This window comes from Cervus canadensis, chromosome 21, assembly GCF_019320065.1.
Source record: "Cervus canadensis isolate Bull #8, Minnesota chromosome 21, ASM1932006v1, whole genome shotgun sequence".
Classification (NCBI taxonomy): domain Eukaryota; kingdom Metazoa; phylum Chordata; class Mammalia; order Artiodactyla; family Cervidae; genus Cervus; species Cervus canadensis.
In genome coordinates, this window is record NC_057406.1 from 4,212,931 (window position 1) to 4,238,415 (window position 25,485).

At 52.7% G+C, this 25,485-nt stretch overlaps 1 protein-coding gene across 4 annotated transcripts; it reads right to left on the reverse strand.

Annotated features, from left to right (window-relative positions):
* Positions 1-25,214, reverse strand: FAM118A (family with sequence similarity 118 member A). 4 transcript variants are annotated; one of them, XM_043440728.1, is made up of 9 exons: positions 25,196-25,214; positions 13,350-13,462; positions 12,308-12,560; positions 9,045-9,266; positions 7,568-7,696; positions 6,296-6,581; positions 4,396-4,428; positions 2,304-2,387; positions 1-1,181 (listed from the first exon to the last, which is right to left on the reverse strand). In XM_043440728.1, the coding sequence occupies exons 2-9, from the start codon at positions 13,394-13,396 to the stop codon at positions 1,162-1,164; spliced, it is 1,074 nt and encodes a 357-aa protein (XP_043296663.1). In that variant the 5' UTR covers positions 13,397-13,462; positions 25,196-25,214; the 3' UTR covers positions 1-1,161. The 4 variants fall into 4 exon arrangements, with proteins under 4 accessions (XP_043296663.1, XP_043296660.1, XP_043296661.1 ...); XM_043440725.1 differs by lacking the exon at positions 25,196-25,214 and adding an exon at positions 22,841-23,082; XM_043440726.1 differs by lacking the exon at positions 25,196-25,214 and adding an exon at positions 15,992-16,281.
* Positions 25,215-25,485: the final 271 nt, after the last annotated feature.

Below are 25,485 nucleotides of genomic sequence, written 5' to 3' on the forward strand. Positions count from 1 at the left end.
CAGAGCTGAAGATAAAGTTTTATTTCTGACCAGAGTGACATAAAAGATTTGTTTTCCATGCTTCAAAAAGGAAGAAAAAAAGGTCTTAAGGAGCTCTCTGGCTTCTCTCTCACTCCCTGTTCCTGGTCCTTGTTCTTCCCTTTGTCTAAACCTGTGGGGAGCTGTAACACGGAAGCCTCGGCATAGAAGCCACGCGGGGCCGGTGCCAGGGTCAGAGAGCGACTCCGTGGGCACAAGTACATGGCCTGCGAGACAGCAGCGCGCTGTCTGCCCCCGTGAGCCCTGACGGTTATAGTGCTCCCACAAGTCTCTGTCAAGTCTTCACTCTGCAAATCCTTCAATGCGGGCCGCGGGGAGAGGACTTGAAAGAGATAAGAACAGAAAGGCTGGACCTTAACCCCTAGAATAAAGGCTAGGAGAGCTTGGGATTTAAAAGTTTAAAACTTGGTCTTGTGCTCCACTTACAGTTTCTCGGTTATCTGTAACATGATGCACCTGGACACTGCCCTGTGCTTTTGAAAAGGCCTTCTGCCTCTTGGAGACTTCACTTCTTAGTAGTAGGTAGATTTGCCCTTCTTTAAAAAACAAAATAACTGCAAGTACAGAACTCCAAAGAAGCCCTACAGATCTAGGCACCCTCACTAGTTCCCTCAGTGCCTCCAGCATCCATTCCTTCTTCGGTAGTTAACAATGTAACAAACATACTTCTAATTTTTTTTCTACAGTAACATGTTTCCACACAAAAATTATAAAATTTAAGTGTCTCGTGTGCTATTTTCTCTTTGGCAACTACTGTTGCTTGGACAGCCTTTACTCTCCCCCTTTCACTGGAGGAGAAAGACCACCTCACGAGGAGGCGTGTCGCGTGGAGCTGGGAGTACCAGGAATGTCCCTGCCCGCCGCTCTGGCCCCTGAGGGAGCGGTCTCGTCAGTCCTCACACAGGACACCTGCTGTGTGCACGCGTCCCCTCAGAGTTCAGCACGCGGCAGACTCCCTCACCCAGCTTCGAGGGCACGTACCCGCGTGGCTCTCGGAGTCTTCGATGGTTTAGGATCGAGAGAGCCTGTGTGGAGTTCTCTAACATTCGTCCTCGTTGGGGATGGCACTGTGGTTACAGAAGGCTGGTTTTCAGGTTGCAGCTTTTATTGGTTTTAAAGATTTCAAGACCCTCCAGCGTCATCTGTTTCAACAAAAAGAAAGGAATACCACATTAAAGTTGATCTTAAAAAAGTATTTGCAATGGGATCTCTATTGCAGAGGCTGTTTACAGTTTTCTTATGTGCTAAAGACTTTGAAAATACCTCCATAATGGAAACAGTGGCTACTGTCTAAAAATGGCTTTCTGACTTATAAATACTATCAGGGGACAAAATCAGTTATGACATTAGATTTGCAAAGCTCTGTGGAAATTTCAGCCCAGGAATAGGAATTACGCTCCCTTCTTAGTGGGCTGGAGAAGGGGCAGTTTCACCACACATCCAGCGGGAGCCTGCGGACTGGCAGGGTGTGTGCACGACAGGGCTGCCTGCAGCTCCGAGAGGATGAACCTGGGTCTCACCCACACGCAGTGGGACAAAGCTTTCCGTAAGGAAGACGAGACGGCCTTCTCCACTCGGCCAGAGCCGTCTGGCCAGGAGGCTGCTGCTGTGGGCGGGGCATCCCCAAGGAGCCCACGGGCTGGCGAGCCCACCGCTCCTGAGCAAAGCCCACCAGGCAGTGTGCTCTGCTGCCAACAGGCGCACACACCACCACGCGGAGGTCGGCCGGGGTGGGACGGGCCACGCGCATGCAGCAGCAGCATCCGCACAGCCGACGCGGACAGTCGCCCAGGCCACCCTCTGACACGGCAGCAGGCGACCGAGGAACCCCCGACACGGAGAGACAGCAGCAGGAGAGGGTCTGGAGGGAAAGACTCTGTCCTGGAGGGTCAGACACTGACGTGACACAAGTCAGCAGAGCGGCCGCCCCTGAGAGGTGAGGGGCGAGTAAAACGGACGGGCTGGGCTGGGCAGGCTCTGGACAGTGCTTCATCTGAGCAGGAGGCGGCGGCGTGGGTGTAGTCATTCACTTTGTGAAAACTCACTGGGCTGAGCTTACGTTTCGTGTGCTTCTCTCGGGTTTTTCTTTAGAAACACGCTAACTTAAACAAAAAACGTTTAAAGTGGGTCTCTCTGGGCAGCTGGAACAATGTACGCATCGCTCCTTCCCCCAGAGACCAGGAACACTGAGGCAAAGCACAGTGACTGCAAACACCTACAAGCAACGCCGACCTGCAGTGGCCCAGAAAGGACAGACCGTGTACCTGTATCTGACTGTCTGAGTTTCTTTGAAACTTCAATTCCATTTTCTTCTAACTTCCTCTTTGCACAGTCCTGGCATGCATTCCCTGAAAGATGAAAACTTTTATTAAAAACCTTATCTAAGAATGGCTCTCATGGAAAAGAACGTGAATAACAAATACTGGCAAGGACGTAGAGAAACGGGAACCTCATACACAGTTGGTGGGAATTAATCGAGGGCAGCCACTGTGGAAAACTATCATGCTTTCTCAAAAACTAAAAGTAGGATTACCATTTGATCCAGCAATCCCACTCCTGGGTATATATCCAAAAACAACCTCCCAAAACTCTTAATTAGAAAAGATACACACACCCCAGTGTTCACAGCAGCAGGATTTCAGTTGCCAAGATATGAAAACAAGTGAATGTCAACAGATGAAGATAAAGAATATGGTGTGTGTGTGTAGACAGGTATACATAAAATGGAATACTACTCAGCCATAAAAGACAGAATTTTGCTATTTGCAGCAACATGGACGGACTTCGAGGGCATTATGCTAAGTTAAGTCAGACAAATACTGTAGGGTATTACATGGAATTTAAAAAAATGTAACTAGTAATACAACGAAAAAGATTCACAGATACAAAGGAAAAAACCCAGTTACTATGGGGGAGGGTGGTGCAGGAGCAGAGTTGAGAGGCGCAAACTGTCAGGTGTGGAGTAAGCTCCAGGGCTGCAGGCGCACCCGACAGCCAGGGTTTTGTAACTATTAATGGAGTACAACTTAAAAATGTGAATTCACTATATTGTACGCCTGGGACTTATATAATATCATACCACAACTATACTTCAATTGAGAACTTTTATTTAAAAACCACTTACTATTCTAGAATTCACCCTCCAAGGACCAGTTTGTAAATCTGATTTTACTGAAGAGCTTACCAACTAATCCCTGTGGTTAGGTACAGATGTCTGTCAAGCTACTGCTTTTTTCAACAGAGATGGATGGTTCTGGGAGTCAAAAGAAAGCAACTAAAATAAATATGTCCTTTCACATAGAAATAAGTTAGAAATGGAAAGCTGAGTGTAACTTCAGTAATTCCTAAACCAAAGCCGTCCAGCACTAACCAGTTTCCATCTGTGGCCCTGCTGAGATGGGCAAGGACTCCAAGGCCCCTGCTGCACTGACCAGAGAGCCTGGCTCAACATTCACCAGGGGTGGACGCGGGGCGCCCGAGTTCAGTCACAGCTTGTCAGTTCACAGACAGGCAGAGTAGTCACATCTCAAAGAAGTAGTAAGTAAATAGAAAAATCTACATGAACACTCAGAACCTTTGCAATTAAAATGTCTGAAGAGAATGGGTCAAAAGTTAACTGTTAAAGAACATTACAGCATACTAACACATATATATGGAATTTAGAAAGATGGTAACGATAACCCTATATGCAAAACAGAAAAAGAGACACAGAAATACAGAACAGACTTTTGAACTCTGTGGGAGAATGTGAGGGTGGGATATTTCAAAAGAACAGCATGTATACTATCTATGGTGAAACAGATCACCAGCCCAGGTGGGATGCATGAGACAAGTGCTTGGACCCGGTGCACTGGGAAGACCCAGAGGAATCGGGTGGAGAGGGAGGTGGGAGGGGGGATCGGGATGGGGAATACGTGTAAATCTATGGCTGATTCATATCAATGTATGACAAAACCCACTGAAATGTGAAGTAATTAGCCTCCAACTAATAAAAAAATAAATAAATAAATAAAAAGTTAACTGTTAATACATCTCAGACCAAATGGTATGATACAAATAGACTCTTCCAGTCCCCTGGCCTCTGGGCTCTAGGACAGGACATCACTCCTGGCGCCAGTAGGTGGCCCCTGTCTGACAGAGCTGAGCCCCACAGTTGAAGGGCTGTCTCTTTAACCCCTTCGTGGCGGCAGCGACCCTCATGAAGGTGCTGCTGTTCGTCCTGGTGGGGCTATCCTGACACAACACAGGTTAAGTATTTAATGTGAGAAACACTTCTCTGATTTTATAAGTGACGGTAGGAAGACTGTAGAATGTGTAAAGAAAAACTAGGCTGGTGAAAATCAAGGTCTGCTTTACCCAACAACGTGGTACTGTCCACTCGATCGGCATCTGGAGAAGAAAGGAAAACAGTCAGCAGAAGCCGCCTGACAGCTCTCCCTCCTCGTCTGCGGTGGAGGCGGGCGAGGCTGGCTCTGACGTGGGGACCCTGCCCAGCCTGAGGGGCGCTCAGCATTCGGGGCAGCTGGGCCTGACTCCTGACCGTCCTCTCCACCCTGGGATGACGCCCCCGAGCCAGCCGGGCACCATCCCTGCCACACCCCCCTCCCCCGCTTTCCCCAGCCCACCTCCTGCTCTCAGCAGGAGGACACCTCAAGGCTGTCCCCTCACAGGTGCTCAAAGACACAGCCACAGATGCTAAGTCCAAACGACCTTCGGCCCCCGGCAGCCTGTCAAAGCCACTCAGCTGCTAGGGCCTGGGAAAGGGGGCCTGAATGGGGACAGGAATCCCCTGCCAAGAAGGACACAGGCAGGAGGGAGCCCCGGGTGAGGTCCGCGGAGAGCGGGGGAGGCAGGAGCTGCTGCCCAAGTCAGCAGGCAGGCCTGTGTGGGGCGCCCTGAGGGCACGTCCGCCTGCTGTCAGTCCAGGACCCCAGTCCAGCTTCAAAACATGGGCAACTGAGCCACCTCTCTGAGCTTGTCTCAGCAGCCCTAAAGTCATCTGCTTAGTAGCAGTGGATTTGTTGTTTAGCCGCTCAGTCCTGTCTGACTCTGCAACCCAAGCGACTGTACCCCCAAGATCCCTCTGTCCATGGGATTTCCCAGGCAAGAATACTGGAGTGGGTTGCCGTTTCCTTCTCCAGGAGATCTTCCTGACCCAGGGATCGAACCCACATCTCCTGCAGGGCAGGTAGATTCTTTACCATGGAGTTACCAGGAAGCCCAGTAGCAGTGGATACTGTGACTAAAAATGAAATAAGGTCAAGGACATAAGATTCATAGCAATGTGCAACAGCAAGTGTCAGCTCCCTGCTCCTTCTCTTAGTAAAAAGCTGCCACCCTGAAGACACTTTCATTAATGGAAATGCAACTTAAATTGGCCCCTTTTGCTCATTACCATCAATTCTGAAAAGGGCCAGTGGGGAGAAACCAAGCTGCCAGATCACCCTTGCACTGTGTGCCCTGGCCTTCGCCTTCTCCAGGCTTCGAGTCCACAGCTGGTCATGCCCAGGCAGCACTGCGGTCACCCCACTTCCACCACCTGTGGGTGCCTATGTCTGGGCTCCTATCACAAGGACAGGTGAGCCCACACAGACCTCTCCGGGTCTGCCATCACCCATGTTTTATGATACAAACTCCAAGCCACAAGCTGCCCTGATGGCAAGATGACCAGCTGAACAAGTGCTCATGTATCATGGCCACTCCTGGTAGATGATCAGCTCCCCAGAGGAGGGCCGAGGAGAATTACTTAAAAGGGGTGCTGCCTTCAGCAGAACAGGGAAAAGATGTTATTTGAAAAAAGAAAGTAAGTCTTCATGTGATCGTTTTGTGCTGCAGCGGTTTTAACTTTTTAACATGCAGCGTGAGAGGATAAAGGTGTGAGACAGCGGCGTCTGCAGGCTGCCAGGGTCACAGCTGATGGAGCTGGCGGGGCAGCTGTCTTTCTCGGTTAAGGTAATCTGAAGCAGGGCATGTCATCTGAGACAGGAATGGACGTGTACAACTATACACGCAGCTTTAACTAAAAAACTCAATTTGCAGGCTATCACGACCATGCCAGTGACCCCAATCTGCTATTCTTAAGTACACAGAAACATTAAAAAAAAAGAAGACTGGTGAATCTAATGGTATGTAAAATTACTTCTCAATTTTATGGCATTTAATTTATATCTATAAAAAGGGGGTAGAATGGAAGAATCCCATCAGTTTTATACACTGAAATGTGAAAAAGCAAACTAACACACAGAAGAAGCCATACCTGGACTCCGCTGCCTGCAGATCTGAGCGGCGAGGTCTTGCACGTACCCGGGGAAGTGGTCGAAGCAGTCCCCGTAGGACACGACCTTGATGCCGTGCAGCAGCATGTCTGCCTGCTGCTTGAAGAAGTGGTCCTCGCTCTCCTTGAGGACCACCATGTAGTGCTCCAGGTCCACCTTGTCGGGCACGGAGTAGAGGAAGAGGGCCTGGAAGATCTGGTCGCGCAGCGTCTCCCCGCAGCCCACGAACAGGAAGGACTTGGTGCGGTACAGGTTCTGGAGAACCTCCTGCGAAAGCACCGACCGGGAGGCTGGGCTCGACCGTGAGCGAGCTCTCACGGCGTCACGCTGCTCCCCGACGGGCCTCTCCCGAGAGCCGCAGAGGAGCCAAGTGGGGACGGCAGAGGGAGGGAGGGGGCTCGTTCCGGGAGCCAGCGTGTCGGCTGCCCCCTCCGCCCACCCCTGCAGCCAGCGCAGCCTCTCAATTCAAATCCTCCAGAATCACATGCAGTTTAGAATGTTCAAAACATACGATAAGGACATGGAATTTTTCTTCAGTTCAGTTATGTGGAGACACCTAGTCCCTGCAACTGACCTGTCTCAACGAATGGAGGACGGGAACTCCGAGGGGAGGGCCTGGCCTTGGGAGTGAGGGCAGGGGAGCTGAGGGGGAGCTGAGGGGGGCAGTGATGGTGCCTGAGGCGGGGGCACAGAGGCTCATCGCCGACCCAGACACCCAGAGAGGCTCAGTGTCGGCCAGCACTGCCCCTGCCCGCCCACGGCCATGCCAAGGCAGCGGAGGGGCCCAGCCCGTCACCACCCCGTGCCTGGGGAGCGGCAGCCGGACCAGACCGTGAGCTCCAGAGCCATCAGTGAGGACCCCCTTGGCTTCTAAGTGCATAAAAAGTGAGTTCACAGGAAGCCACAAGGCAGTTTCGCCACACCTCCTTTTGTCTATGACAACAATAAAGCCTTGCAGAGAATGAAATTTGAAGACTAGGTTTTGAAAGAGACTGCTCAGTAGAGAAAGGAAAGGAGGTGCCCGGATGGACAGAGAGGACGAGCACGGAGGGACGTTCCCAACCTCAGCTGGGCCTGTGAGTCGCCCTCCCGAAACAGAGCTGCATCCCTGGGCAAGAGGCTCGCTCGAGTTCACAGAGCCTCTGTTCAAGGGGCCGAGAGGCAGGAGCCCTGGACCCTGCTAGACCACCCATGGCTAGCAGCCCCCACACAGCCCCAGGGGCACAACCAGGGCCACATCAGGGAGGGCGTACCATGACCTCCGGGTCTTGAGTGACGTCTTTATATCCCGAAGGGTCCAACACCATCCCGCACGGGTCGGTGTACAAGCCGTGAATGTGAAGAACTCCGAACCTGATGTTCCCCCGCGCCCACTGAAGGACCTGGCGGGGCAGACAGAGGAACACAGGCTGGGGAGAGTGCCCGACCCGACTCACGGCTTCTCAGACCTACCCGCGGTGTAAGTAAGAGAGATGCTGTGATTTGTTATTATCTCTTTAAACCTAAGAGAAACTCAGCTGTCAGGGCTGGTTTTCCCATCCTCCCATATTAAAAAGAACTTCTCTGTTTCAAGACCAAGACAGTTACACAGAAAGTATCTTTAACATTTCAAGTGATAGCAAATGGCTAAGACTGATGACTTTAGGGAGATTATGAAGGTTTCCATTCTAAATCACGTTATATTTTAATTACTGTTAGGTATACATTGATTTTACACCCTGAAATATATACATATAGAAAAAATAAGTTATCAAGTAGCTCTCTACTGGCTTCATTTCAAGACACAGAATGAAGGTCCTGGAGAAGCTGTGCGTCACGTACATTCCTTTTATCTTCACACCCGGGACCTTGCCATCAGCGCGCTGGACTGACCACCTCAGACAAACAGACTAACCTGAAGACCAACCGACGCGCGCGGGCAGAGCAGCCAGAGAAGGCTCCCTGCCATCTGCAGCTGGATCCTGGACGCTCCAGGTACCACAGTGAGCGGCCCCACGGACGCAGCCACGTGACTCGGACGTGGAGCAGGCGTCCTGTCGTGTGTCACTAATGATTCGGGGGAGGGCGCGAACCGGAGCTCCACCACGAGGCGTCAGCCCAGCGGCCCTTGGTGTCCCTGCGTGGGGAGTGGGTCTGGGACCGAACCCGAGGCCCCCGCAGTGAGGGAAGAACAGGCAGGGATGATGTAAACCCACAGGCGCGCACACACACACAGGAAACTCAGCTGATACGATGAAACCATGGTCAACCTTAGCAGTAACAGAAATAAAAGCATAAAATGGGCACCCCATCCAATGGGAGAAATGCACTGGGTTGGGTTTTTAGCAACGCCACGGGCTGGCAAGGTAAGGAAGGTGGGTTACCCTCCCACAGCTGTGGTGTGTAAGCGGGGAGCCTTTCTGGAGAATACTTGGATAATTTATATCATCTGTCTTTAAAACAGTCATACCCTTTGACCCTAACATTTTTCTAGGAACTTTTAGAAAGGGTAAGAATTTGCATTTAGCACTATTTATAACTGTGGCAAAATGCTCACAACAATGATAACCTCGTCTCATAATGAAATTCCATCTAAAACCACACTTCTTAAGACGGCTTCGTGATGGGGAAACGCTCACAGTAGGACAGTAAGGAAAAACCGCAGGAATAGACTTGACACGCACTGCCATCGCAACACAGGACGCCCTGGTGCCGCGCCTCCGCCCGCGGGCGCCCCGCCCCGCCCCGCACCTTGGTCTTGTCCTTCAGGTCCAGCGACTCCATGGGCTTGCTCTGCTGCTGCCCGAAGATCTCCAGCAGGTTGTCATAGTTGGTGGTGAGGACCATGGTACCCCGCTCCATCAGGCTCAGGATGGACTGCAGCACCAGCGGGTTCTGGATGTGCCGCTCCAGGTCGTCGAAGACCTCCATCAGGCAGTCCTGGAAGAAGTTGGGCTTGCTGTCGCCCGTGCGCTGCGGAGAGGAGGACCGGGGTTACAGAGACGCCGTCTCTCCACCACCACCGAGCCCCCAGGCACAAGAGAACAGTCTAGGTGCCAGAGAGACACTTGATGCCTTCAAACTGTGGAGCTGGAGAAGACTCTTGAGAGTCCCTTGGACTGCAAGGAGATCCAACCAGTCCATCCTAAAGAAGATCAGTCCTGGGTGTTCATTGGAAGGACTGCTGCTGAAGCTGAAACTCCAATACTCTGGCCATTGGAGCTGATGCAAAGAGCTGACTCATTGAAAAAGACCCTGATGCTGGGAAAGACTGAAGGTGGGAGGAGAAGGGGACGACAGAGGATGAGATGGCTGGATGGCATCACCGACTCGATGAGCATGAGCTTGAGCAAGCTCCGGGAGTTGGTGACGGACGGGAGGCCTGCGTGCTGCGGTCCATGGGGTCCCAGAGTCGGACACAACTGAGTAACTCAATAACAAGAGAGACAGTAGTATTTTTTATAAAAGAAAGAAAACTGCTGACTTCATAGAGTTTTTTAAAACTCTGGAAGAGGGAGACAGTGTGTCAATGTTAATGAAATGTCAACAGCAATCAACGCTATCAAAGCAGAGCAGAGAAAGGGGGCTCGGCCCTGTGGGGGAGAGGGTGCCCGGGTCAAGAGCATCGGGAGGACCACTGATACAGGACTCTGAGCCCAGCGCCAAGGAAGAGGCAGCTCTGGAGAGGGCACGCCCAGCAGGAGCTGACAGGAGGTGAGCGAGGGCATCTGACACAGGTGAGGTCAGACTGGTGACCCGGAACGACACCCCGCGGGTCCTGCAGACCTCCGGGCCGCCTGGGCTCTCCCTCCTCGGGAGCCACCGAGGCCCGGGGCTGGCAGCGGGCGTCCAGGGAAGGACACTGTGTCACGCTGCCGGTGCTGCAGAGCCCCGGGGTCAGGACCGGGATGGGCCCGGGACGCAGCGCCGAGGTCGCTGGGGCCTGGAGCAGAGCTGCTCGGTGGAGCCGCCCGGCAGGGCCAGAGGGAGGCGGGCGGACGCCTGAAGAGCAGGGGGGGTGCTGGGCAAGGAGGCCCGCATGACCCCGGGGCGCCCCAGCCAGCCTGGCCCTGGGCCTGTGGCGTGCACGCACGAGCGCCCACAGGACCCACTGCCCTCCAGGCTGTCCCCGTCCCCTAGCTCGGGCTCCCGCTGCCAGACGCTCCGGTCCCCCGCCCCCATCCATTTCCACGGGCCTGCCCTCAGGAGCCCCCACACCTTCACGCTCTCTTGTGAGCGTTCCCCTCCTTCTCCCCTGAGAACCGGCGTCCACGTCCCGGGCACCTCATGCCTGACCGGTGAAGACCTGGCGGACCTGCTCACTGCCATGTCACAGCGCACGTGGGTCCACGTCCAGCGACCCTTCCTGCACCACAGCGTCTGCACGCCTCCGTCGCCTCCTCCGGGGACCTCCACACCCCAAACCATAGCAGGACCAACAGCCAGCCTCTTCCCAGAAGTCCCCCACCTGCCCGACTCATCACCCCCGCTCCTGGGAGGCTTAGCCCCACCAACACCCACCACCACTGACCCCATCTCTCACGACCCCACTGGCCTACCCCAGCACGCGGCTCAGGCTCCACAGGGTGTCACAACAATTACCCCTAAAAATGCCTGCAACTTCCCGGCCCTTCCTGGCTCCCCTGGAATCCCCAGGCAGAACTCCACCCCTGGGAAAACCGACTCCCCACTCACTCCACGTCCCTGCTCCCAACCAGCTGAACACAGAAGAACACCGCCACTCTAACTGGCCTCACTTTAGCTCTTTATGGAAGTTCTCAAAAATACACAAAAAAGTAGAAAAGATAAAGCCCCGGACACTCATGTTGATTAACCTCGCATCCGAGCTGCCCCTCGGAGGGGACGCCCTCGCCCGAGGCCCAGGACCCACCCAGAGCCCCCCGGCCCAGTGTCCCTGCTCTCTCCCTGCCGAGGGTCCTCCGGACTGCAGACCACTCTGGGCTCGGCGAGTGAGGAGCTCAGCGGCCGGTAGCCGGCTGTCCGGAAGCATGAACGCAGCCCTAAGTGATAGGTAAAAGGACGCAGAAGCTGGTTTACTCAAACCAGCAGTAGCCACCCCGCTATGATGGAGCCACCCCGTGTTTCACACTGCACCCACACCTGGCACCATCACCCAACTGACGCTTCCCAGACTCTGGTACAGTCACTATGGCCAGCGGGCAAATTCTGGCAGATGTTGCGACAACGCGACTGGTCTGTGGTGCGTCAGACCCCACAGGAAGGATGCACGGCCCTCCGCCGCTCTCCCCCCGCCAGAACGCTCAGGTCACTCAGGCAGGAGTCGGGCAGCCGGCCTTGGGCGCGAGGCAGAGGCCGCACGGTCTGCGCCCCTCCCAGGCTTTCACGTGAGCGTGTAAACACCCTGTAAACGCCATCGCCGTCAAGCCGCGCGCTTTCTCTGGGTACCAGTTTCATTTTCTCCTCTGTGAATCCTCCTACATCTCTCCGCCCCAGATGAGATGATGGCTGTACTTTTTCAGAAATGGAAGAAACGTGCCTGGGACCTCCGCTCCAAGGGCAGCCTGTTCAGGGAAGACGCGGCCGCGCCCTGTGGGAGCTCCCCCGCTTCTGCACCAGCCCGACAGGCTCTGGGCACCACTCAGCGAGCACGCGCCCCTACGCCAACCTCTCTTCCTTGCTGGGTCCTGTCCCGAAGAGACAAAGATGCTCTGTTCTCTCCCTGACACTCTGGGGACCCACCTGTTGTGTGAGGAGTCACGGCTGACCTGCTTAGACCCAAGCAGAGCTGGCGGCCGCGCCCCGCACTGAACCAGGACAAGGTTACTGGGCTGGTCCCCAGAGCAGCCTGGGACCCCCATTTAAAGGTTCCTGGGACCCTCATTTAAAGGGATGCTATCTTGATGAACTGAAGGACTTCTGGCTCGTGAGCCCAACTCGTGGAGTCATTTAAGCCCCGTACTCCCGGTTCACCAGCCTGGCCTCGAGCCAAGCTGCCCCAGGGAGTCTGGAAGCACTGACCTGGAAGCACTTACCGGGGACATCTTCCGGATGAGGTCATGGGCGACCACCAGCAGGTCCCCGTCCTTGGTCAGCTTTCTGCGGAACTCGGCCACGTCCCCAGGATGCAGCACCTCCAGCTGCTCCGCAGCCTCGATCACGGCCTCGATGCAGCTCCTCCAGGAGCACAGGGCGGGGATCCCCGGGGCCACCGCTGCGCTGACGCCCGTCCCAATGACCAGGAGCAGCTCCTGGGGCTGTTTCCGGATGAGGCTTTTTAAAAACTTTCTGCTTAAAAACAAGGGAGGGGGAGAATGAAAGCCAGCATGGAAGCACTGCCACCTCGAGGGAGACGCTGCAGCCGTGAGCGTCCGTGAGGCGGTCCGTCCGTGAGGCGGCGGGTCCAACACAGCCGGCGCTGGACACACGCCTCGACCCCGCCACACTGACCGCAGGGCGAGCCTGTGCGCTGTGCTCCGTACGCACTTCCCTTTCTGTGTACGCACCTCACTGGTTCAGTCCTCACTCCGTAACAGACGTGGGGACTCTACTGTCTTGTCCGACTCGAGTCCCCCATGGTGTTGATAAGAGTGATGCGTGTATGTAAACAAAGATGCTCAGCAATTTAAATTCCTTTAAAACTGCCAAGAGCTTGTAAATACAAAACTATGACGATAAATGATCCCTGATTACAGGGACAGAAAAGAAAATCCCTGGCAAAACGCAGGTCCTCCACGACCCACTCTCCGGCAAGCACTTCCTCCTGCGTTACTTCATGGAGTAAAGTTTATCACCTGCCCGTTTATCGTCAGAGATTTCTTTCCTGCAAACCACAACACCCTCCAGCCTTAGAGGTGATCCTCTGATTCCCTGCTGCTTGGTGCGGAGGCCAGGCGACAGTGGTTTCCTTGGGCAGAAAGAGAACTGTCTCCTGGAACGTTTCTTATGTTAAAGCAAAGGCCTCTGAGACCATCTCCTAACCCGCTGTGACTGGCCCTCGCAGGTACTAAGTAACACATGAGGAGCTTTGCAGTGGAGGCTATACACCCGTGTGAAGGTGCACTCGACGTCATTTACCTTGATTTTTGTTCACTTCTATTTGTCGTCTTTTCCACTGAATCCATCTGTGAGCCCTAAAGAGATTCAGAGGCAACTTCTACTTCCCAGGTGAAAATTCTTTCATCAGTACCCTGAAAAAGATGAGGCTGGAATTAAAATCAAAGGTCCCAGAGCTCTCTCTAAATCAGAATTACTGAAAACCATCACATACAAAAACACAATCCAGAATGGTTCCTAAGCCCGCACTCCTAATCCTGTGACTTAAGAGGCCAGGCAGAGCCTTAGACCTAGGAGCCCCGAAGCCCGACTCTGGAGGGAGGAGGCTGGGCAGGAGTGCGGGGGAAGGAGGCCACGCAGCGGCTCAGGGCTGGGGTTTGCGCTGTCCCTTCACCACTCTGCTCCAGGACCACTTCCGGGGACACGGACACCAGGGATTTATCACGGGAGGGAAAACAACGTCAGGGGACAGCAAAGCAAGTCACACGGGTCTCCAGGATGAGCCTCGCTCTCGAAGGCACCGAGCGGCTCACTGAGACATGCCAGGCCTCCGCCCGGCCACGCTAACACCCAGTCCAGCGGAACAGTCTGAGTCCAAGGTCAGTTCTTAGCTTACACAAAACAGGACTCTCAAACCAGCTAGGTCTCTATTGCCAAACAATCTCCACATTCTATCATCTTTCCAGAATCATATTGCCTCCACCAATTCTATACCTAATATTTACTGTAAAGAAGGAAATATACAGAAAAATAAAGATTAAAAAGCCCATAATCCTACTACCTACAAGCAATGACTGTTAGCATTTGTATAGTTCCCTCTAGATTTTTTACTTGAAAATGTTTACATCATTCGAGACCATAGGTCATATCTTACTTTTTCATGCATTTTAATAAAAACATTTCTTTATGTTACTCAAAACTATTCATAAAGAGAAAAAACTAAAGGAAAAAAAAGAGGAAAGAAAAACTGTCCATAAGTAGAAGTGTTACAGCAACATGCATGAACTTCTGTCCCACTGCGAGGCCATCAGGCACTTCATCCACCCCCCCCCCCCAAGGCAAGACATCACTGGAGCTCTATGACAACCAACTTTGTACACAAAGCTTTTATCTACTTTGAAATTTTATTTAGGAGAGATTTCTGACAAGCAGAATTGCTGAGTTACAGAGTATGAACCCTGTAAAAGTATCTCAGCACATGCTGCCAAAACACTTTCCAGAGAAGTAGTCAGCAGAATGCCTAAGTGCCTGCTGGTCACAGCCCAACTCGCACTAACTAAAAACCACCTTTCACACGTGTAATCTTTTTTTCCTCCCCCATCATTCAGAACTGGGTCACTAAAAATGATTTTCCAGGGTAAGGAAACTAGGCTTAACCAGTCTAGGAGCATCATTAGGCTTTAAAGAGGATCATAAGAATATCCCCTGAAAATGGACACAGACCCGTGCAGCGGCCTGTAGGCATCCCCCCACCCAGGGGAGAAGGTCCAGGGGGCCGTCAGGTGTCAGGGCCCTTCCCCAGATGCTGAGGCAGGCCTGCAGGCAAGCTCAGTGCTGCCCCCTTGCGCCCGCCCTGTGCCAGGGTGCTGCTGGGCCCTAACTCCTCCCAAGTCATCAAAGGTCAGGTCCTTCCATTCCTCTCTGCTACTTTCTAAGGAAAGGAGAAATACTGAGATTTCCCACTGTACCTTATAATCCCAAGGATAAGCGACCTTGGGCCCTAGCCTGGCGATTTCAGTGACTGACCTAGCTCTTCACCGGCCCTCGGTGTTAACAGCTACACAACAGGAAACCTTGCTAACAGACCGAGTTCTGCAAGCTCGGGAACCTCTCAGAGGAAACGTGCTCTGGACTCAAGCCCTGGCGTCAGAGCTCGGGCACTGCAAAGGCTTTCCCAGCCTCCCCGCTCAGGACGGAGCTCAGGCTCCTTCCCACTCCTCCCTACAAGAGCAGTCAATACGAGATGCTCACCAGCTGATGAATCCAACTGCCCCCCAAATAATCTACGCCACTTCCCCACATGGGACGGAGTCTTTTATCTCACCCTGCTGTACACGACAGTTTAGAATACTGTCTGAACAGTCACTGGGCGCCCAGTGACTGCAGAAGTCACATGCCCTAAACTGTCACCACTGTGAAGAACTTTGGAAATCTGTCTGTCGTTCTCTCAATTATTGTTCAACTACTTTTGACACTCCTTTATATGTATGATCGCAGATACAAACTGAAAACCTAAACACTACAAGCACACTTCTGCAAAAGAGTGTGAACAACTTAAACTTTTGTGGGCTGGACTTAACTCCAAAATGAAGTGATTTCCCAGTTTTCCTAGAGAACAAGTCAACGCTGCAGGCCCTGAGCACTTACGTAGCAGGCGAGGGCCGGTGCTCCCGGGCGGCCGGTTGCCGGCTTACGCGCTCAGACCTCGTCCTCCTCCTGGAGGAGGGGGTGATGAAGGCCCGAGCCGGCTCCCCAGCACGTTCAGGCAGACGAGCCTCCAGACTCTAACGCTGACGGCTACCTTTAAGGATCACACCCGCCAACACAGGAAGTACCCAATCACATTAAATCTCAACACAATAACTATGCAGTGATCAACTGCATAGCTGCCCATATTTAGACATTTACAGTTCATTGTAACATTACATGTTTAAAGACATTACCTCATTTCCTGTTCTTTCAGCAGCATGATTATCAGAGCCAAACCCCACAGTGACTTTAGAAAGTACCCCAATCTCGCCTTGTTTTTAAACCCAGGGCCCAGCAGGAGATCTCTGCAGCGCTGAGTGCCCGATCCTACAAGTCCCCACAGGACGGCGCGCCTCTGGCACTCTGCCCCCAACCCCAGCACCATCCTCTAAGCCCATCAGCTTCCAGACAACAACGATGGTAACAAAAGCCTTCAGGGACCTTTCAGAAGCCGCATCTTTCAGTTTCCCTGGTGATCATGTCGTCACCGCAGTTTGCAGGCCCAAAGCCCAGTCATCATAGCAACCCATTCCTTTTTACAAGGACCTAACAGCATTTTCTGAGAGCAAAATCCGGCCCCAACACAGATCTGTATAAGCAGTTCCTGTCCTTTTTATCCAAAGTCATGAATAAAAGTTTGGATAGGATATTTTCTGCTTAAATTTGAGATTATGAGCATTTTATGAACGAACTTCAGAGTAGTCAAAGACTGCCTTACTCGTTGAATGCCTATGTTCCACCCTAAATAAATGTTCATCTAACTGAGTCTAACGCAAAACACAACAAACTACACACACCAAACTCGTTACTTAGAGCTAGCAAAGCAAACCCTTCTTCCCAGCTCCCTAACTCCACGTGCCGGAGAGTTAACCCCCTCCCCCTCACCATGCCCTGGTCCAGTCAGCCCCTCTCACTGACTCCGGCTTGGTCATATGACTTCTTTGGCCAACGGGATGTCGGCAAACAAGCAAGCAGGCGTGTGATAAGCACACTGGGGCTGGAGCCTGCCCTGCTGGAATGGACTCAGCCCCGTTCAAGCTGGTCTAGCCTCCAGGACAGCTACCAGTGGGCAGCACACCTGCTCGGCCAGCCAGAGTCCAGCTGAACCCGGCCCAGGTGCTGACCCCTGAAACCCTCATTCCCACACACCCCACTCCATACATCACCAGAAAGAGGAGAGGGATGGGCAGAAGACCAAGCTTATCAAGATAAAGAGAGAAACGAAAAAAAAGCATGCATCAGTGAGTGAATGAGTCAAAGTTTCGAGGGGGAGGGAGAAAATGCTTGTCAAGAGCAGTGTTTTATTACAAGTTGTTTTAGTTGGTCAGTCGTGTCCAACTCTTTGTCACCCCATGGACTGCAGCCCACCAGGCTCCTCTTCCCATGGGATTTCCCAGGCAAGAATACTGGGGTGGGTTGCCATTCCATTCTCCAGGGGATCTTCCCGACCCAGGGACAGAACTGTGTCTCCTGCACTGGCAGGCAGATTCCTTACCACTGAGCCCCCAGGGAAGCCCTTTATTACAAGTAGCATAATGAAAAACTTAAATCACTTTCTGTGACAAATTACACCTTCACTCAAGTACAAACCATGAAACAGAAGTTTCAAATCTGTGGGATCCTCAAACATATCCTTAGGAAAAGTCAATTTCTTTCTATAAATGAATTATCACATGGTTCTTGAGCAGTATAAATGAGCATAGAGATAAGCAGGCATGTGGGAAACATGCTCAAAATACATTCCTCTTACACAGGGACGGGACATTGTAAACATTCATGAAAATCTCCAAATGTTGGCTTTGAACTCATGTATCCAATCCATCAAGCGATGGAATAAAATGCCCCCAGAATTTGTGGGAAAAGTCACACCCCTTTGACTACAAACGACTTGATTCAGATGAAGGCCTGAATAGGCAACGCAGCAAGCTCTTACCCTCAACACCCCCATCTGCTCCAGTTACCCAAGGAACCCACCCTGAGGAGTGATTTCTACACCTGCTGCCCTCAGGGGACAGGAGACCTGGAAATGACAGCTGAGTGTTATCCCCGTGTGGTTCCTAAAGACTGGAACGTCCCTACAGGAGGCCAAACCCGGGTGAGTACACCCAGGGTCTGCAGGCCTCCGGCCACAAAGCAAGCTCTTCCTGTCAGCAGAGCCCCTCCTCCCCTGGCGGTTAACACCCTCAGGCCCTCAGTCTCACCTGATTCCCACAAACTGCCTTTTTCCAAGCAATCTGGTTCCCCCAGTTGACCTGGGAGGGGGCCACAGAAGCAGAAATCACTGGGCAACAAGAGGAAGTTTTCAAGCACTGATGAATTATTGGGAACCTGACTGACAGAGGTTATTTCTGGCGAGTGCGTTGGCCTAATTAGGTTCATTTGAGCTGAAAACGAGCTGCAAAAGGACAAAAACTTAGCTTCCAGAACTGCAAAGGAGAGGCCTGCCCTGAAACCACAACGCCCAGGGCCATGGTGGAGAAAACAGGATCTGGAGACCAGAAGCATCACCACTCTCTGAACCTCAGTTTCCAAATCTGTCAAAAGGGAATGCCATCATCCCCATCACTGATTGTATTCTCCTGAAGATTTTAAGCACACCAAAGACCTGAAAGGCACTTAACCTGAAGAGGTTTATCTATTACCGTCAACACCCCAGCAGCCAGCTTCTCTCCCTCAGCATCAGCAGACTTTCATTTTAACACTACTTCTCCACAACTACATACTCACCTAACCCGGATTCTGGTGAAACTTGACCACTTGGCCTAGCCATTACTAGTGAGAGGTCTCCAGGATGAGCTGGTTTTTTCCAAGTTTCAGGAAATAAAAAACCTCAATTTGAAAACACGCTACTTAACCAAACGCTTTTTATTCAGTCGACATAAACTGCAGCGGAAAAAAAATCCTTATTCTGTAGTGATCGAAACGTGTCCGTTTGCTTCTTGAAAGCAACTCCAGAGTAGCCTGGGCTCACCTGCTCAAACCAAGAAAACAACAAAACCCACCACTAACAAAAAATGTACAGATCACCATTTAGTTCAAAAAGCAGCACTAATTATTGACACCTTCTACACCCCTGTTAGATCCAAGGGCAAACACGACGCGCTTACAGGCACGATCTCATTCAAAGCTCCCCATGACCCTGTGACGTGGCTCTTATTACCTCTCACCTGGCCAAGGCTGACATTAAACCCTTTCAAGAGGCCAACCACCATGATAAATGTAGTCGTCCCAGTTTTCTCCGAACATCAGTGCGGCTCAGATGGCAAACAAATACACCTGACCTTTTACTCGGAATACTGCCAACAGCTGAAGTGTTCACTAACAGTCTGTCCATCGGATGTGACACGGTATAGAACTCAAAGGGACATGTTACTCAATGATAAGCCAATAATGGGGAAAATGTGCCCGTACAGAGGCTAAGGCATGCTGAACCACCAGCGTTATCCATCCCAAGAGGAATAAGAGATGTTCTATTAATAGAAAATAAACCTCCAGTGAAATCTAAAATTATAGAACTGCAGAGTTGGAGGAGTCTTAAAGGTTCTGTGATGTCAAATACCCTACTTTACAAATGTGAAAATTGAGACTGAGAGACAGTGTCTTGGTAAAGGTTCCCCAGGAAGTCAGGGGACAAGCAACACTCACTCCTGGCCCAAGCCCCATAATCCTGCCACTATCCCAGGCACCACCTGGTCCACTGTGACCCCCAAAAGTTCATGTAAGGCACTAATCTATAGCTCTTTTTACTACCAAACCTTTACATCAGGGCTTCCCTGGTGGCTCAGATGGTAAAGAAATCTGCCTGCAATGCAGGAGATCCTAGTTGGATCCCTGGGTCAGGAAGATCCCCCAGAGAAGGAAATGGCAATCCACTCCAGTGTTCTTGCCTGGAGAATCCCATGGACAGAGGAGCCTGGTGGCTGCCACCTGTGGAGCAGCAAAGAGCTGGACACGACTGAACAACAAACACTTCCACTTTACAAAAATCAAACCACATGGCAGGGCTGGTCTGCAGGTTCACCTGTTTCCTTGCTCCATCCATTCTCCAGGAATGCTGAAATAAACAGCCACCATCAGGAAGATTCAGAGGCAGCAAGAAGCAGCCTCAGGCAAAACAACCAGCTCTCAAGAGTTTTGTTGGGTCCCTGCCTGCGGCTTATCACACAACAGTCTGTGTTAACTTTAGCAGAGACAGATAAGGAGGGCTCAGCCTGGAAACAAAGCCACCTCTGGAGAGGACTTCACTCTCCTGGGAAAGAGACCTTGAGGCTCTTTGCGGGAGGAAGTAGGATCCAGCCCAGAGAGTCCAGCCTTAGAAGTCTGACAACCGAGTTTACCGGCTGAACAACTTCAAATAGGGGTCAGTTACTCAGCCTCTCTGAGCCGTGTATTTCCTTTATCTTATTATCTCAAGGTTGCTGGAACATGAAAAAGGCTAACATTTAAACTAGCAAAGCCTACGACAGTGTGATTGCCCTACACCCCATGCAGGAAGTGGGTATTCTTCCTGGGTTTATTCAAATAAAATTAAGTAACAGTGAACTTCATTTCCTTGGTGACACTAGTCTCATTTTAAGTGCTTAAACTACACACATCACCACGTGTCGAGTTTACTGGAGGGCACGAACACAGAACATCTTCATTATCACAGAGACTTCTATTATTGTACTGGGAGAGACTCCCTGCCCCTCACGCCAAGTCCAGACCTCCACAAACAAAAGTCGTGCGCCTTTCTCTTTTAAATCGCTCTCTAATCCACACCCTCTGCCACACCTTGTGGTCCTCTCAACTAGTCTAGACTGCTGACAGGCACCCTGCTTCCGGTTTCAGCCCCTCTGGTCCCAGTCTCCAAAGTGATGTTTCTGACACAACACATCTGAACTCTCAGGACCCCCAAGCCCAGCTAATAAACCAAATCCATGATCTGGTTCCATTCCTGAGACCCAGCCTCTCCCCCCTGCCCTCCCACCCACTGTGCCCCATGTCCCTCTCCTGCGTGGACGCTGGACTCACCCTGACACACAGACAATCACCCTGATGAAGTCCTAGGTGACCTATAGGCAGAAGGACCAAACCTCTCCTAAAAAGACTAAGTTCCTAACGCCAGTGCCCAGGCAGAAAACTGTGGGCTCAAACAGGAAAGAGCAGGATTGATCTTTGGGTCTAGACTTTAAGAAGCTCAGCCACGCGTGAGGTCCTCGCTAGCAACATGCTGGTCCAGGTCACCTGCCACCTTTCCCATGGTCTTGCTCCCTCCAACCAATTTTCCTGCACCAGACCCAGCGACAGTTCAAAAACACAAAATCTATCTTCACTCTGCTCCTCAAGCCCCTCGATGGCCCCCCCCTCCTTTCCAGGACCAAATCCTCTCTGCAGTGCTGAGTTGCTTCAATCACGTCTGACTCTTTGTGACCCCATGGACTGTAGCCCGCCAGGCTCCTCTGTGCAAGGAATTGTCCAGGCAAGAACACTGGAGTGGGTTGCCATTCCCTTCTCCAGGAGATCCTCCTGATCCAGGGACTGAAGCCGGGTCTCCTGCCTGGCAGGCAGATTTACTGCTGAGCCACTGGGGAAGCTCCCAAACTCTCTACTGGGCCTTAAAAGTTCCCCCTGCTTTGGTCCTGCCCCTCCCCATCGCACTCTGAGCTTCCCAGTTTCCTCCATTCCCATCTCCCCTACTCCAAACACCTCCCTCACTCCTCATGCACTGACCAACACCCACCTTCCTTGGCTCTGAGCTGGTCCAAAACACACTCAGAGGGACAGTGAAAGCAGGAATTCAGGAAAGGGCGAAGGGCATGGGGCCTCAGGGAACAAAGCTGGATTCTTCCCACTTCAGGTTCTAATTGCTTGAGGACCTTGTTCATTAAGGTCTTACACCTCCAGTCAGAGGCTTACCTGGGGGCACAGGGGCAAAGAACCCACCTGCCAAGTAGTAGACTCAGGCTCGACCCCTGGGTGGGGAAAATCCCCTGGAGAAAGAAATGCCATCCACTCCAGTATTCTTGCCTGGGAAATCCCATGGACAGAGAAGCCTGGCGGACTAGTCCATAAGGCTGCCAAGAGTCAGACACACTTAGCAACTAAACCACCACCACCACCACCTTAAAGCATGTTGATCCACCCCAAGCCCCTCACCTACTTAGCTCTGCCTCCCTCCACAACACATCTGTTCTCCAGGTGCTTCTGTGGGGCCATATGAACCTCAGCAAAGGGCATTAAAAGTTAAACACTGTCCTGCTTTGGCCTCAGTGCAACAGTCAACTCAGTGCAAGCGCTCCACCCCCTGCCCGGCCACAAAGGGTCATCAGATGACTCATTAGACACCTCTGCTTCTTTCATACTAAGAATTTACAAAAGCCGGGGAACTCTTTCACAGATGCCCGATGGGTCCACAGACCGCAGGTTTGAGAAGCCCAGCCTCCAGACCTGCGTGGACAGGGAGCATAAAGGGACTGAACCTCAAGGGCAGGTAGTGGAGGGTGGGGACAGCAGTCTAGGGATCCGGGGGGCTAGAAAGAGACAGCACGGTGGAGGTGTGGGGGGGGCGGTGCTTCGCGGCCCAGGGGGGTTCTAAGGAAGCCTGGGAAGGGAAAGTCAGGGACAGTCGCGGGGGTCCTGAAGGAATCTGGGGAGGTTTCTAGAACTGAGGATCCTCGGGGTCCCGGGACCCTGAATCGGCGGCAGGGCCTCAGGAGGTCTCGGCGTCTGGGGCGGGGCGGGGTGGGGGGGAAGTCCGGAACGGTTTCGGGACTTGAGGACCCTGAAAAGTGTAGGGGCAAAAGGTGGCCGGCGACTCCCACAGGGTCTCGGGGGCCAGGGCGGATCCCGGGGGGGGAGGGGTCTTCGGGGCTGGGGTTCCCGAGAGAAGGGTTGGGGGTGGGTCTTGGGCACCGAGGTCATTCGGGATCCTTCAGGCGGCCGTGGATCCCGAGAGTGGCCGGGGGGTCTGGAGGGGCAGGGACGGGTCCTGAGGATCCCGAGGTCTTGAGGGGGCCTCTCTCCTCTCGGCACCCCCGGGCCGCCCCCGCCAGTCAGCTCACCCCACGACGCCTTCTCCGGCTCAGCGGGTCCAAGTCTCAGGGGGCTCCCGGCGGCCGCGCGCCTGGGGGTCACCAGGCCGAAGGCGGTCTGCGGGGAGGGCGACAGAGCGCGCGCCGGAGCCGGAGCCGGAGCCGGAGCCGGAGCCGAAGTCGGAATGGGAGGCGGAGCTGGAGAAGTCAACGCCGCGCCGCCCTCAGCCGCGACTCCAACGGAGGCGGCCGCTGCACAGTCGCAAAGCCTTCCCCCGCGCGCCCGCCCCCGCCGCGCGAAGGTTCCGCCCCGAAACCAACGGCTCGGAGCCGGAGGCCCCGCCCCCTAGAGGCTCCGCCCCCACCTTTGGCGCAGGCGCGGTCGAGTGCGCGGGGAGCGCGAGTCAGTTCAAGTCAGTCGCTCAGCTGTATCCGACTCTTCGCGACCGCATGGACTGCAGCACGCCAGGCCTCCCTGTCCTACTTCAACTCCCGGAGTTCACTCAAACTCATGTCCATTGAGTCGGTGATGCCATCCAACCATCCCATCCTCTGTCGTCCTCTTCTGCCTTCAGTCTTTCCCAGCATCAGGGTCTTTTCCAGTGAGTCAACTCTTCGCATCAGGTGGCCAAAGTGTCGGAGTTTCAGCCTCAGCATCAGTCCTTCCAATGAATATTCAGGACTGATTTCCTTTAGGATGGACTGGTTGGATCTCCTTGCGGTCCAAGGGACTCTCAAGAGTCTTCTCCAACACCACAGTTCAAAAGCATCAATTCTTCAGCGCTCAGCTTTCCCTTATAGTCCAACTCTCACATCCATACATGACTACTGGAAAAACCATAGCTTTAACTAGAGGGACCTTTGTTGGCAAAGTAATGTCTCTACTTTGTAATATGCTGTCTAGGTTGGTCACAACTTTTCTTCCAAGGAGCAAGCGTCTTTTAATTTCATGGCTGCAGTCACTGCGGTGATTTTGGAGCCCCCCAAAATAAAGTCTGTCACTGTTTCCACTGTTTCCCCATCCATTTGCCATAAAGTGATGGGACTGGATGCCATGATCTTAGTTTTCTGAATGTTGATTTTTAAGCCAACTTTTTCCCTCTCCTCTTTCACTTTCATCAAGAGTCTCTTTAGTTCTTCGCTTTCTGCCATAAGGGTGGTGTCATCTGCATATCTGAGGTTATTGACATGTCTCCCAGCAATCTTGATTCTAGCCTGTGCTTCCTCCAGCCCAGTGTTTCTCATGATGTACTCTGCATATAAGTGAAATAAGTAGGGTGACAATATACAGCCTTTACAGGACTCCTTTTCCTATTTGGAACCAGCCTGTTGTTCCATGTCCAGTTCTAACTGTTGCTTCTTGACCTGCAGGTTTCTCAGGAGGCAAGTCAAGTGGTCTGGTATTCCCGTCTCTTTAAGAATTTTCCAGAGTCTGTTGTGGAAGCACAACAGAGGCACAACAAAGCCTACAGCCAAAGGCTTTGGCATAGTTAGTGAAGCAGAAGCAGGGCGCGGGTGGGGCTGAACCTCTGGTTGGCCCTCCCCTGCAGGTGCTCGCAGTGTGGCCTCAGTTTCTAAAACGGGAGCAGGCACACTTTGCAGAGACATAGAGGCCAGCTGTGCTGCTGGGGAAGACTCGAGGGTCCCCTGGACCCCAAGGAGATCCAACCAGTCCATCCTAAAGGAGATCAGGCCTGAATATTCATTGGAAGGACTGATGCCAAAGCTGAAGCTCCGATACTGTGGCCACCTGATGCAAAAAACTGGCTCATTGGAAAAGACCCTGATGCTGGGAAAGATTGAAGGCAGGAGGAGAAGGGGACGACAGAGGATGAGATGGTTGGATGGCATCACCGACTCGATGGACATGAGTTTGAGTAAACTCCAGGAGTTGGTGATAGACAGGCAGGCCTGGTGTGCTGAAGTCCATGGGGCGCCAAGAGTTGGACACGACTGAGCGACTGAACTGAACTGAACTAAGAGACCATTAAGTGGGATCGGAGGCACCTCTCTTCAGCCAGGCCCCGCACCACACTCATGGACAGCTTCAATTCTCCAACCCCAGATGGGTCCAGACCCAGGCAGATCTCAGGTCCCCTGCTTGCCAACTGCCTGGCTAAAATCTCCAGTTCGCTCCACTTACCCAGGGTTCTTTTCCTTCAGAGTTCTTACAGCCCTGAAACTATGTTCACTAATTATCTGTGTCTCCCCAGCCCTCCCAGGGGAGCCAGGACCTTATTCCCCATGTCCACCCCTGGGAGCCCACCCTCCACCATCCTCCACCTGGGAGCCCAGAAGCTAGAACGGTGCTGGGCACACAACTGCTGCCCAAATGTCGTGAATGAGTGAGTGTCCACCCGTGTTCTTATGAAGAAATACACTCACCCGGAGACGGGGAATGGGGCTGGCTAGGGTTCGGGTCCGTGAATCTGTGGGCCACGCCCAGCTGATTTCGTGTCTCCAGTTGATATTCCTCTCCTCCCTTGTCTGCCCCTGGAAACCTTTCCCTGCCCTAAGCAAGAGTTAACTGGATCTAAAGCCACTTGCTCTTGCCAGCCTTCCAGTGTTTCCTGAATCCACACTCCCTACCCCGCCCAGGCCAGCCAGAGTTAATGACTATTTCCTCTCTCCTTAGCAGTTTGTCTTTGCCCCCCACCCCACCCCACCCCTAGCTG